Here is a 13757-nt window from a genome sequence, read left to right on the forward strand (position 1 = left end):
TCTCTTGGGGTCTCTTATATCCCCTCACATGTCAGCTGCCACCAACACGTAGACTCAGGCCAGGAGCTAAGATCATTTTTATGCTCTGCCCCAATCATCATGAAAATACCCTGCTGGCCGGGCGCGGGGACTCACACCTATAATCCCAGCACTTTGGGAGTCCGAGGCGGGTGGATCACCTGAGGTGAGGAGTTTGAGACCAGCCTGGCCAACATGATGAAACCCCGTCTCTACTAGAAATACAAAAATTAACTGGGCATGGTAGTGGGCACCTGTAATCCCAGCTACTCGGGAGGCTGAGGCAGGAGAGTTGCTTGAATCCAGGAGGCGAGGTTGTAGTGAGCCGAGATCGCACCACTGTACTCCAGCCTGGGCAATAAGAGCAAAACTCCGTCTCAGAAAAAAAAAAAAAAGAAAGAAGGAAAGAAAAGAAAAGACAATGCCCTCCTGTAATTTCTGTTAGTCCAGGAGAGAAAGCCCTGGCCTTCCAAAGGGACTGTGCGACCACAGCAGGAGGTAGCCACGGAAGCAGCTGGGACAGAGAACCACCAGGCCCTGCTTCCCTCCAGGGGCCCGCCTGTCCCGAGGAGTCGGGTGAATAAAGGAATATGCATCGCCATGAGGGACGGGGCGAGCAGTGCTGATGTGCAGAGGCTCACCGCCCTCGCCATCCTGCTGAAGAGAATTCCACACCATTTCCTTGCTCTCCCTGCTCCTAAGGAGGGGATCCTGCTGGTGGGAGGAAGGATAAGTTCATCGACATAGTAAGAGGCAGCAGAGAAAGCACAGCTCTGTGGGCCTGTGCCCAGAGGAAGGGTTTTGGGGTTTGGCCTCTGCAGGGCCCTGGAGCAGCTGTGGGGTGCAAGGTAAGTGGGGAGGAAGAGGGCATTCCAAAAAGCAGCCACGAGATAAAGAAGTTGTCCTGCTGAAGGCTCTTCAGGGAGGAAATCCTATTTCCTTTTGGAAGCCGAGTTGGGCTTCCTGAGGTTAACACTGCTCTGAGACAGAACCAGGGGGATCCCTGGGTCTCCACGGGTTATGCACAGAGGACAAAAGCTCACACGTGAGCTCAGGCACTGTGGTCAGGGGCTTGGGGTCTGGCCAGTCCCCCTGGGTCTGGGTCCTAGCTCTGCCCTACCCTGACATACACCCTATCTTAGTTTTCTATAAATATTAGGGTCAACAAGGGAACGCAGCCCCTGGTAAGTGCGAATCAGGGGACGCAGGCTGAACACCCCACACAGTGCTGGGCTTGGGGCACTTTGCCTCTTGTTATTTACCAGGTACTTCTCGATCCTAATCGTCCATGTGACCGAAGCCACACCTGCTTTATATGTGACTCAGAGCCTGGGACAAGGGAAGCAGCATGAGAGTGGGGCTGGGTGAACGAGTCCCACAGAAGGGCCCTGCCCAGGCACCACAGGCTGACTGGGGGAGGCCACACTCCCGGCGCTGGCACAGGGGGGAGGCAGCCCCCTTTGTTCTTCAGGGAACAGTTCATAAAATGAACCTGGGTGATTTCACACAACGCTGGCTCTTCTGATCCATTTAGTGGAAGGAAAGCGACATAATCAAAGTTATTTGCAACCCACACAGTTCCTGATCCTCCCTCTGTTCGGGTGTGGAATTCAGCTGACACGTGCTCTGGGGGAGAGGGAGGGGGCCCCCTCTCATCCTACAGCACCAAGCCCCAGCACCGTGAGAGCCATTCCTCACATTCATGCAGGTTTCTTAAATTCCAGAAGATTCCCTTAACAGGGAAAAGGGCAGGTGAGCTGCTTCACCTCTCCTAGCCTCATCTGCATGTGGGATCAAAACGCCGGCTGCTTTTAGCCCTAGTGCTCCCCTCCTCTTTCCTTTGGGGAAAGAAAGGCTCCTGCCCACCCCGCCCCCGCCGGGGCTTGTAATCCCAGCTGCTTGGGAGGCTGAGGCAGAAGAATTGCTTCACCTGGGAAGGCGGAGGTTGCAGTGAGCTAAGATGGCGGCACTGCACTCCCTATCCCTGTCAGCTGTCAATCACAGTGCTCTCCCCGCCCCTGGCCAGGGGTTCAAAAAGTGGGCATGTGACCCACACAAAGCCAATCAGATCCTTCCATGAGAGTTTTACACAGTCCCTGGAAGGGGTTTGCTGGCTGAGGATAATGGAAAGGGGAATGATTTGGGAGTCATCTCCGAAGAGGGAGAGGACGAGGCTAGTGTGTAAGGAGAAGCAGGGAGAAGCAGAGATGGGGAAGCACAGAGAGAAGAAAATGGCCCTACGGATACAGCATGAGCCCCTGGGGAAGCCTTGCCCTGGGATTTCTCGGAGCAAGTGTAGGTGTGTCTGACTCCTGCACCTGAGCGTGCTCAGCTGGCACAAATCCCTCCCACCAGGCAGGACAGATAGGAGAGCTTCATGGAGGAGGGGACGTTGGAGCTGGGTGTGGGAGGGTCTGCGGGATTCCTCCAAGTGGGTAACCAGGGGAAGGGCAGGCCTGCCAACAGGACAGTCCACGCAGGATCACTGGGACCCCTGCCCATACGAACTGGGATCTTGCTGAAGGCATCACACATGGTCTCATCCCCAAAACGGCCACGGAGGTCACAGTTTCCTAGAACCACTTTCCAGGTGAGCTGACTTAGAGAGGCCCAGGGGCTTCCTCAAGCACACGGTGGAGAGGGTTAGAACGTGGACCAGAAACTGAGGGAGTCCAGCAGGAGAGCTGCTGCCTCTCCACAGCGCGCTGCCCATCCGCGTTCTGCCGGCACTGGGAAGCCCCACTGCAAGGTCCATCAGGCAGCCACCATGCGGCAGCCGCGGCGGTCTGTGGGCCGGGCCAATGGTCAGAGGGGGTCAACAGGAATAGGAGGGCAGCAACTGGGAGCCCACGAGGATTCGAGTTTGCTTTGGTCTGTAAGGATGCGGGGACCGGGGGGAATCCTTGCTTCTCTCCTGAGCCTCTGAGCCCCTGGAAGGCAGGACCCAGGATCTGTTTATCTTGGACTCCTGACCATGGGGCATGTTGTTCTCAGAACAGTGCTCAAAGTGAAGTAGGAGGTGGCACACCTCTATGCCTTCTAGAAACATCCACAGCCACTGGACGCACCTGCCGTCCCAGTGAAGGGCTCAGAACAGGTTGAGTCAGAGTAGCCCCCCAGGGCACGCCACCCATTGTGGGAGGTAAACAAGGACAGAGAGGGAGGCATGTGGGAGATCACTAGGACAGGGTGTGGCTGGTGTGTAAAGTGCACGCAGGAAGTTGCGGGTGGGAGGCAGGACAGGAGAGCCCAGGCCTGGACGCCACTGTCAGCTTGGAGGAGTTTGGCGGCTTCTCCAGTCCTGGGAGCAGGCGTCACCCGGCCTCGGGTGCCCCCTGGTGGCAGCTTGAAGGAAGGACGGGCTGTGGGTTGCAACCAGCGGGGACCTATCCCCAAAAACGCACAACAGCTGCAGGTTCCTCTCCTCCAATTTGAATAGACCCTCTTGGGGCCCACTGCACTAGGGAACCCCTAATGTGTCAGGGCCTGCAGCTCAGGAGCATGGGAGGAGCCCTGTCTGCTGGGGGTGTCTGGGATCTATCTGGGGGCAGGGCCTTAGAGAGAAGGTCCTGTGTCCTGCTGACCCAGCTGTGTCAGCCCAGTCCCAGGCCAGGCCTCCATCCTGGTTTTCTAAGTATCCTTTAGTGGCTCCCTGTGATCACCATGTCGGCCCCTCACCTGACCTTGGGCTCTGCTCGGAGACCCCCGCGGTCAGGGGTAGCTCCAGGATGTTGGCAGCTCTCACAAACCGCCTTCCCTGGACACAATGGCTTGGCCCCCTGCTTGGATCCAGCCCTGCTTCCAGGGAGCTCCCTCCTGGTCCTGTCCCTGCCATGTCCAACCCCTCCTCTTATCCCACACACCAACCCTGATGGTCCCAGTCCTGTGCCCAGAGCCAGAGGGTCATAGCATAGTCATCTCACATGACCACCACAGTGCCGGCCACCCTCAGAGGTCCGGCAGAGCCCAGACCTGTCATGTGACTGATGCCATCCACAGGGTGGACACCCCCCTACCAGGTGACGCCCGAGTCAGGGCTGCTGGCTCTTACTCCGCCCTCCTTGCCTACCACACTGGACAGGACTGTGGGGAGGAGGTGACAGTACATGGGCTCCTGACGGGTGGTATTCTGATCTAGCAGCCAGTGTGGTCTTTATCTCCACACTGTCTGTCACCCGGAGACCCACTTCCGGATCTGGGCAGCTGGACTAGGAGGTATCCGGTCCTTGAGGAAGCAGCTGTAGGAGACACTGAGAGGCCACCTCTCAGCTTCTGAGCTTGAAACTCACAGATGGAGAACAGGCTTGTCTATTTCAGAATCTTACACCCGGCAGGACCCTGAGCACTAAGCTGATGTGATTTGGGAGGGCAGAGGAGGGATTTTCCCACCTCCAGAATGGAGGGAGAATCCCAGAGAAGAGACACGGAGGTAAGGAATCACAGGTAGAGGTAAGGGGGCCTCTGCCACGGCCCCCTTGTCCATACCCACCCTGGGCTGAGCCCAGGCTAGGGAGACACAGGAACTCACTTCTGGCACTGGGGGACCACTTTCCAAGGAGGTGAGTTTGAGAGACAGCTGGACCTGTGGGTTATGACCAGCTCTGGAGGGTGCTGGAGCTCCGAGGTGCCCCTGAGCCTCAGCGGGCCTGAGTGGGGTGTCACCAGGAAGAGAGGGAGACAGCAGTGGTGATGGGAAGAGGGGTGAGTAGGCTGATGGTCAAAGCTATAGGGGAGCAGGGCTGTCTCAGGGCATGCAGGTGTGGATAGATGATGGTGACCAGGTGTTGGGCTACAGCCCTCGCCCCTGACAAGCTGGGAGAGGGGAGCACACCACTGGGGCCCCTGAATTAACTAAATATGCTCCCACTGCTGCCTATAGGGCAGGCGCCAATGTGGCTGTGAGGTTCAGTGACAGAAGATGTAGAAAGTTTCGTCTCCTGCCCCTTGAATCTGAGCGCTGAGAGTCGGACCTGCTCTGGAAAGCGTGGGCTCCACCCGGACACCTGGACCCATCGAGGCTGAGTAGCCGTGTGCTGTGGGTCACCGGGATCCTAGCCCAGGCCCCTGCAAGGAAGAAACCCTCCCCACGGTGAGGTGAGGTGCGGGCGGAGGTCAGGGCTTACCTGTCGCTCCCATTCCAGGCACATTCAAACTTGTCGAAAATGCAGTCATTCTCGTACAGGGAACAGAGCTTGCTCCGAAGGTAGTCGTGGACCTGGTGGGAGAAGGGATGAGGTGAGTGGACGGGGTGCCCCGACCATCCTGGCCCCTCCACAAAAAGGGTCTCAGAGCAGCAAGGGTTTGCACGCCCTGACACGGCCCGACGCAGCCCTGCTCATCTCAGCACGGGTCTGAACACCCTGACACAGCCCAGTACAGCCCTGCTCATCTTATCGGGGGGCCCACGACCAGGCACATGGCTGACCTCCGAGCTGTGGCCAGAGACGGGAGCAGCACCCAGGAGCAGAGTCCACTGTGACAGACAGAACGCCCGCAGCACAGGGGCCAGATCCTGGCTCTGCCCTCCCAGCTGTGTGATCTTGGACAAGTACTTCACCTCTCTGAGCCTCAGTTTCTTCAAACTTAAAGTGATAAGAGGGCGAACCCCACAGTAATTCTGGGATTAAGTACAGGGCAGGCTTTTGAGGGTAATGATTACCAAGAACACAGGGTGGCGGCCATCAAGAAAGGGGAAGAGGGAACCCACACAGGCTTCTCATCCGTCCACAGCACGAGGCACTGAGGCTCACAGGGTCACACAGCCTCTAAGAGGCTGACCAGGGCCCTTCCCCAGGATTCCCGGACCCCACAGGAGAGATGGTGACATCCCATGACCCGCATCCACCTGACTGCAGCCAGTCCTACAAGCCCTGTACCCAGAGGGTCTCATGAGTGCCGGGGCTGGGGCTGGAGCTGCCAGGACAACAGGGCATGGGCTCTGTCCTCTGGGTGGGGAAGGGCAAGTAACTGGGTGCCATGGAGCCCGGTTTCAACTCCCAGAAGTTGAAATTAACAACCAATGAACACAGAAAACGTGAAGGGTGGTGTGAACATCAATTTCGTGTGTCAGCTTGGCAGGGCCATGGTACCCAGATCCTTGGTGTTTCTGTGAAGACATTTTGTAGAGGAGGTTAACATTTAACTGAGTAACAGGCTGCCCTCCGTCATGTGGGGGGTCTCGTCCAATCAGTCGAAGACCCCGATAGAACAAAGACAGACCTCCCTGAGGACCCGCGGATTCCACCAACAGATGCCTGTGGGCTCGCACGGTCACTCCCCTGAGTCGCCAGCCTGCCGGCCTGCTCTGCAGATTTAGAACATGCCACGTGAGCCGATTCCTTCAAATCTCCCTCTCTTTCTCAGTCTCTCTCCCCATCCTGTTGCTTCTGTTTCTCTGAACCATCTGACTAACATGGTGTAAGGGCTACACAGGAAAACAGAGTGGCATTAGGGGAAGCAGGATTGGGAGGAGGGGCCTGCTATTCACTGCAGACAGGATGGTTAGACAAGGCTACTGTACTCCCGCCTGGGGCCGTGCTCATCCCTCCCCACTCCCCGTGTCCTCCTGGTGACCCTAGCCTTCCCCTTGGGCCCCTGGGCTGCAGCCCCACCAGGCTGAGGGTCACTGTGTTCCTGTCTGTCTGAGACTCTTGAGGGTGAGGCCGAGGTTCTTCCTTCTCTTTGGGCCCAGGGTTGAGCACTGTGTTGGGCACAGGGTACTGGCTCAGTATGTGTAACAACTAAAATCAAGGGGGATGAATGGCAGCAGGTTTTAGTGTTCATGTCCCATCCCGGGGCTGCATTTTTGTGTGTCCCCCTTACTCAGTCCCAGCAGCCTTAGTGACGCATGCTTCCAAATACGCAAGCTGTTCTCTCTCCCGTGCACTAAGCCTCTCCTGCCCTCTAGTGGCAGGGTGAGGAAGAGCTCTGGAGAAAGACAGTGAATGTCAATCTGAGGTCCGCTGCTTGCTGGCTCTGTCACAGATTCACCATTTAACTCAATTGTCTTCCAATAAAACGGGATGGAGAGAACACCGGCCCTACCTCCCAGGACAGCTGGGAGGCTTAGATGAGGCAAAGTCTACTATGGACTTACCTCAGTGTGGCTCATTCAACACCTGTCCCCAGCCCCTTCACCCCTTCCTTCTTCAACCACAGAGGCTGTCAAACTATTAATTTTCCCAGCCACTGTGGTGGCTGCTGGGGACCCATTCTAGACAATGAGGTGTAAGAAGTCTTCTGAGAAGCATTCTGGGGAAGATTTTACAATCACAGTGAAACACGCAATAGACCCCAGGGGTGAGATAAAGCACATTTCCTATTTCCTGCCTGGAATGTAGGCAAAGTGCTTAGAGGTGTGGCAGCCACTTTGCCACCATGAGGTACCACATATGAAGTGGAAAACCAACGCCCAAATGATGGCAGACTGGATCACAGAAGGAACCACTGTGGTGCTGCCGGGGTCATGGAGCACCCCCACCTTCCTGAACTGCCCTCTCCAGACTCCCTGTGGTGGGAGAAAAACAGCCCCGATTTGTTAAGCACTGCATACCAGCCGAACGCAGTCCTGCTACACACAATTTCTAGCACATCATAAGCCACCAAGAAATGTTGGTTGTTGTGCTGCTTTTATGTAGTTATTGCTATTATTTTAGCATCAATATGTCAGCTGGGCCAGATGCCAAGTGCCCAGCTTAGGGCCTCACCCTTCAGAGCAGTCATTCCCCTGCTTCGTGGGGTCCTTCATGAGAATTTCGGAAAGTTGTGTCCCCTTCCCCTGAAAATGCTGGTAGAAAACATTCCACATAGTTTCAGGGGTTCAAGGGCCTTCGTTGACCACAGGGATGGATGTAAGCGACTGGATGAGGGGTCGGAGGGGGTTGGAGATGTTCATTTCCCTGAGCTGCCTCCAGAGGGAGCCAGAGAGTGACTCCTGCAGGCTTGAGCCGGGCTTATCCTGTCCCTCTCCTAGTCTGGGGTCTCCGCCATTCCCACAGGGACAGAGGAGGGCTGAGTCCTGCCTGGGGTGTGCAGTGTGAGGAGGGGGCCTGAGGGAGGAACTGGGGCAGTCGCAAGAACTCAAGTATACACACGTGGCTGACAAAGGGGCAGTCCCCATAGCGGCCCTTGTGGGCGTGTGGCTTCCAGGGGCGTGCGCTGTTCCTCTGGGGCCCGAGTCAGATCAGAGCAGCCCACCCTCTGACATCTGCACCCATTCCCAGCGGGGCCTGTGCCGCCCAGGACGCCTCCCCGCCAGGTCTTGGCAGGGAGGAAAGGAAAGCGTAGGGCTCTGAGCCTGGGCTCTGAATCTGTCACTGCCCAGCCCAGAGACACCTCCCTCATCTCCCCACCTCTTAGTGCCCGGGTTCCCTTTCCACCAAACGGGATGACGGCTCCTTGTCACCAGGAAGTAAGGAATGGAGGTGACAGATGTCAAGCACATGGCACCCCGTGTGTAAGGAGTGACACTGTGAAGAACCGGTTTCTGATGGGGTGTTTTCCCACCCATGTTTGCACAGCCAGATCTTACTCATCCTTCAAGGCCTGGCACAAATGCCGCCTCCTCCAAGAAGCCTCCCTGATCTCCCCACCTAACTGGAACCGGCTTTGAAGCCATCCCACATCTCTTTCAAGTCCACATTTTATTTTAACATCACATGAGTTTTGTTGTCTACCCCCTAACATATCTGCATGGATCAAAATAGCAAGATAATAAATAATACTGTCCAAGAAGGGCCCGGACTTCACCTATACTCTGGGCTTATAGGCCTGTGCTAAGGATCTGGAAAGGAAACATGTGCCAAGTTCACCTCTGCATGCACTGCTCACAGACGCACCCTGGGAGGGCAACGCTTAACCCACTTTAATGGTACAGCTCCGATACAGGCTCCCGGGGGTGAGGACGGAAGCCGTCATCTACACGCTCCACTGGGGCCCAGCCTGACGCTCATCTCTGTTCCCACATCTCTCTCCTCCCTTGAACTGGGGCCCCTGGGCCTTGTTTGGGGACATCCGAAGCTCCCTGTGAGGCAGGACTGAGCACTCCGACCCTCTGCCAAGCTACGTGTGGGGATGAGTTGCTGGATTTCTTCAGCCTCCGTATTTTCACCTACAAATTGGGCATATGAAAGCCACACCTGGCTAGGAAGGCCCCTCCATGGGGATCTCAGCATAGGGAAAAAAGACCCAGGATTGGAGGCCTTCTGCTGTGCTGCCCACCTGGTAGGTCTCTATGGGTCTTGCCTCCATGTTCAGGTCCCAGACCTTGACTGTCAGGTAATCCCGGGTGAGCATGTAGCGGCCACTGTGGCTGAACTTCACATCAGACACGGAGGAGATGATTTCCGAGAAGAAGGAGCGGTTACTGGGGTCCTCGGGCTCTTCAAAGACTGTGGAGACAGAGAAGCAATGGCCGTCACTGGGCTGCTCTCACTCACAGGGTTGGCATGACAGATGACTGTTTTGCACCTGGGCCCATGCTCTGTTTATTCAGTCATTCATTCATTCCTCAATGAGCAAAGGAGCCTGGTAAGATTCTGTGTGTGTAGAAATAGCCATTACTATCCCCATTCATAGCCAAGAAAATGGAGGAGCAGCTGGCTAAAACCCATGCCTGGGGAGTCAGTGCTGGAAGAAAGTGGTAGAGTTGGCATTTGAGGCCAGATCTATACTTGATGTGCTGCCCTCTACTGCCCCCTACTGGTGATGCTGAATGCCAGATTGCAAAGGTGTCCTGACATTCTCAAATGTGCTGGACAATGTCCTCCACCGGGCTGGGCACTGCTTGTGGCTCTGACACTAACTGGCCCTGGGACCTTGGGCCAGTAGTTCTCTCTGTTCATGGTGTCCTGGGCAGGCATGGCTGAGCCCTGCCCACAGGTGGGTTTTGTTTCACTGCCATGGGGGTTGTAACAAAATCAAATCTGACAGTCACGGAGGTGGTACAGTCTCTTGTGTGCCACCCCCTGACCATCTCCTATTTTCTGGGAGCACCTGCTCCGCACAGGAAGTTGCTTATCTGGTCCCTAAAGGCAACAGTTTGCTGCCCACCCTGGACAATTATAGATTGGGACAGAGTGGTCAATGAGGGCTCCCCAGAGAACATTCCCTCCCCACTGCCCCCATGACCTGGCCTTCCGGAACTGCAGAGGTTCCCAAAGTGGGACAAGGTCTCTAAGCTCATTTCTGCTGGTATCTGTCTCACTGGTAGCAGTGACCCTGGGGCTGAAGTAGTGTGGGGACTAGGACCCCTGTTGGGCCAGGCACTAACTCCCTAGGACCTGGGCCACAGAGAGACCCAGGGAGCCATGGGAAGAGGACGTGGTGGTGGGGTTGACAGCCATTCACCAGCCAATCTGGAAGGACCTAAACATATGACAACCTGTCCAGCTCTCCCCATGGAAACCGGTTGAGTGGCAGCCTTGCCTGCTGGCCTGCTCTGGTTTCTACCCCTGAAACAGGGGGGCAGAGCTGATCACAGCACCCTGAGCCTCCCGAGAGGCCCCTCCCTGCTGGTGCCTCTCAGCCACAAGGTCTCATGTCCTGCCTCCCAGGTCTGTCCCAGCCCCTTATCCCCCCATGGGAAATGGCAGCACCCCATTCTCCCTCCCGTCCAAGGTGGACACTGTACCTGGCCACTGCCTCTCCAGAAATACAACTCCCGTCCAGCTCCCCTCTGCAGGGCCCAGTGGATGCCGTGATGGACTCATTCATTCATTCATTCATTCACTCACTCACTCACTCAGCCAATCCAAACAGCACCTACGCTGTGCCAGGCCCTGAGATGATGCAGTGACCAGCATAAAGCCACTGTTCCCATGCAGCCAACATTCTCCTTGCAGAGACAGACAATAAAACTAAGTGGCACCCTGAACTGCCAGGAAGTAGCACGTACTGGGGAAGAAGAGCCAGCAGGGAGATGGGCACTGGGGGCTGGTAGTTTAGGTAGACAGGGCCTCCATGGGAGGTGCTGTTTGACCAAGGTCTGGGTAAAGTTGGTGAGATTGGTGGTGATGCCTGGAGAGGGGTGCGCTGGGCAGAAGGGACGGCACATGCAAAGGCCCTGAGGCAGGGACACGCCGAGGGCCATGCAGGCAGAGAAAGGAGTGAGCAGGGGGAAGAGGGATGCAAGGGGCCACCCACGCAGGATCTCACGGGCCACGGCAAGGGGTGAGGAAGTCACCATTAGGGAAATGGGAGCCACTGAGGATTCAGAGACAGGGAGGATGAAATCTGAGTCAAGGAGGTAGGGAAGGGCAGGCAGGAGGCTGGAGTCCCCTCCCCATGAGGAAGGAAGTTCCAGCACCCAGTGGGCCAGGGCTGCAGAGCCGAGGTGTCACCACCCTGATCCCAGGCCACTGTGTGCGGGGAGGGGCGGGGAGGGGCGGGGAGGGGCGGGGGGGGCGGGGAGGGGGGGGGGAGGGGAGGGGAGGGGAGGGGAGGGGGAGGGAAGCTGCTTACAGGGCAGGAAAAGGCTCCCACGTTATGTTCCTGCCTCTGGTATCCTCCCAAGTCAGAGCAGGCAGGCAGGAGGAAGGTCCCTCCCCCACCTCTCTTGAGAGCAAGGCCTCCAAACACCTGTCTCTGAAGCAGACCCCTGAAGCTCAGGAGATCTAGAGCTCCGTCCTTAGCCTCTCCACGGCCTCTGATGAGCGGTGGTGGCCTTCAACCCCACACCTCTGCCCTCAAAGCCGCGGCACTGCACCGCGTATCCTGAGGGCAGGCGGTCGCTCCTTCCAGTCCCAGTGTCAAGAACGGGAAGGCGGGAGGGAGCCCAGTTTATCCAGTAATAGGTGGTGTCATATTTTGGAATTAGAATGCTGTCAGGCTGGCAGGTGTTGAATTAACAAAACTCAAAACTGACAGTAGGCGCCTCCTTTTCCAGGAGCCCAACCCACCCCTCCACACACCCCCGGTCCCCAGGCCTGCCTCCTGACCTCAGTCTCCCTCCACCGTTCAAAGGGATGCCCTTCTCAGTGGCCCGAGCTTTCCTCTTTCCCAAGGGCATGTTGAAGGGAGGACCAGAAAGAAAACCAGCACCATGGGAAGGAGGGGTGAGGCTGCTCGCAGGGGGAGCTGGGAGGGAACAGGCTGCCGGGTCTGAATCCCTGAGCCCCTCGTGTGGCCTTGACTGCCTTCACCTCCCTGAGCCCTGGCCTTGCTCCTCCCTACAATAGGAGTCAAGGGCGCTTTCCAGGAAGGGGTGGGAGGAGGGGGCTGCAGCCAGGCCTGGCACCACCCTGGGTACAGGCAGGGCCATAGGCAGCAAAGATCCTGTACAGAGGGAGCCCAGTGCACGATGCATGCTGCAGCCCTACCGACTTCCCTCCCTCCCTCCCTCCCTCCCTCCCTCCCTCCCTCCTTCTCTCCCTCCCTCCTTCCCTCCTTCCCTCCCCCTCCTTCCCTCCCTCCTTCCCTCCCTCCAAGCCCTCCCTGCCTGTGGAGGAGGACAGGTAGGGCAGGGGTAGTAAAATCTCCCTGGGATTCACCTTGAGCTTCTGAAACCTCTGAGTTCTAATTGGTCATCTCACACAATAATGTTTTGTGCCCCAATAATAATAATTAAATTGGCATCGTTGTTTCCGCAGATATATATATATATATATATATATATATATGTGTGTGTAGTTTTATATCTCTCTTTATATATATATATATATATCTCTCTGATATATTAAGCCAAAGAAGGATCAACCACAGTTCCCTTTTCTCTCTGATGCCTGCAGTAAAGAAAATCACTCTGAACGCTTGATTCCTTAAAGGGGTGATGTTGTGCTGCCTTTCCGTTAGCATTGGGTAGAAACCTCATATTTGGGAAAAGCAGGGAGAGGGCTTGAGAGAAGAGGGACCCCTGGTGGCTAAATAGATGGAAACAAGGAACAGAATCTCAGCGGGACCTGGTGGCCCCCAGCACCTGCCCAGGTGAGTGGCTTTCTGCCGCTTGGGGGTGAGGCAGAGGTGAGTCTCATGGCTCGAGCTGGTTCCCTGACAACCACATCCTCCTCCTCCCTTGGTGTTGCACGGTGTTGTGGGCACAAAGAGCCCTCCCCACCCCCACCCCCAGCTCAGACCAAGGTGGAGGGGACCTGGGGAGCCCAACCACGGCGTGGGGTGGCTGTGACGGACCTGTGAATCAAAGGAAACGGGAGGTGAAGCCTGAGAGCGGGTGCCCGCCTTCCTTTCCAGCCTCACATACAACCGACAGCTCCTCCTTCTGCTTAAAGCCCTCCTTGGCTCCCCAGTGCCCACAGAATCCAGGATCAAGGTTTAGGCTCCTACCTGTAGCTGACCAGCTCCTTCTCAATGGGTCCCAGCCAGCCTGCTGCTTCTGCCTCACACACGTGAGTTCCCCTCTGCCGAATACTCCAGCCCCCTTCCTGCTGGGCCCCTGGGGCACTGCATCCACTCAAAGGCTCTGGGGGTGAGTATCTCCTCGATGTTGAGCCCTAGGCATCTCCCCCTGCCTCCCCTAGCCCCTGCCCTGCCATGTGGGGGCAGAGAGCAGAGTGGATCAGGTTCTGTGTGACCTCAGGCAAGCCCCTGGTCCTCTCTGAGCCCGGCTTCCCTCGTCTGGAGAAGAAGCACGATGGCATCTTCAGAGGTCATGTCTGAAGGCGCTGGCCCAGTGCGGGGCTTGCAGTAACTGCTCAATAAAACCACGGAGGGATTCCTGGAATGAGTTTCATATCATTTTCTCTCCCTGAGATCCCTTCCCCATTTTCAGCTGGTCTTTCTTACCC

The 13757-nt window shown here is 56.7% G+C and overlaps 2 protein-coding genes across 6 annotated transcripts in view; one reads left to right on the forward strand and one right to left on the reverse strand.

Annotated features, from left to right (window-relative positions):
- Positions 1-13757, forward strand: part of MRFAP1 (Morf4 family associated protein 1) — a 572854-nt gene that overhangs the window by 251714 nt on the left and 307383 nt on the right. The gene's annotated exons all lie outside the window — the stretch shown is intronic.
- Positions 1-13757, reverse strand: part of PPP2R2C (protein phosphatase 2 regulatory subunit Bgamma) — an 873451-nt gene that overhangs the window by 2636 nt on the left and 857058 nt on the right. For 4 of the 5 annotated variants that reach the window (XM_050792129.1, XM_050792128.1, XM_050792131.1 and 1 more), the window contains 2 exons: positions 9238-9407; positions 5142-5233 (listed from right to left, as the gene is read on the reverse strand). In XM_050792129.1, the coding sequence (XP_050648086.1) occupies positions 5142-5233; positions 9238-9407 (262 nt within the window). Of the gene's footprint in view, positions 1-243; positions 370-5141; positions 5234-9237; positions 9408-13757 lie in introns of those variants that run through there. The other variant, XM_050792132.1, reaches the window with a different exon arrangement.

This window comes from Macaca thibetana, chromosome 5 (assembly GCF_024542745.1).
Source record: "Macaca thibetana thibetana isolate TM-01 chromosome 5, ASM2454274v1, whole genome shotgun sequence".
In the NCBI taxonomy this organism is placed as follows: Eukaryota; Metazoa; Chordata; class Mammalia; order Primates; family Cercopithecidae; genus Macaca; species Macaca thibetana.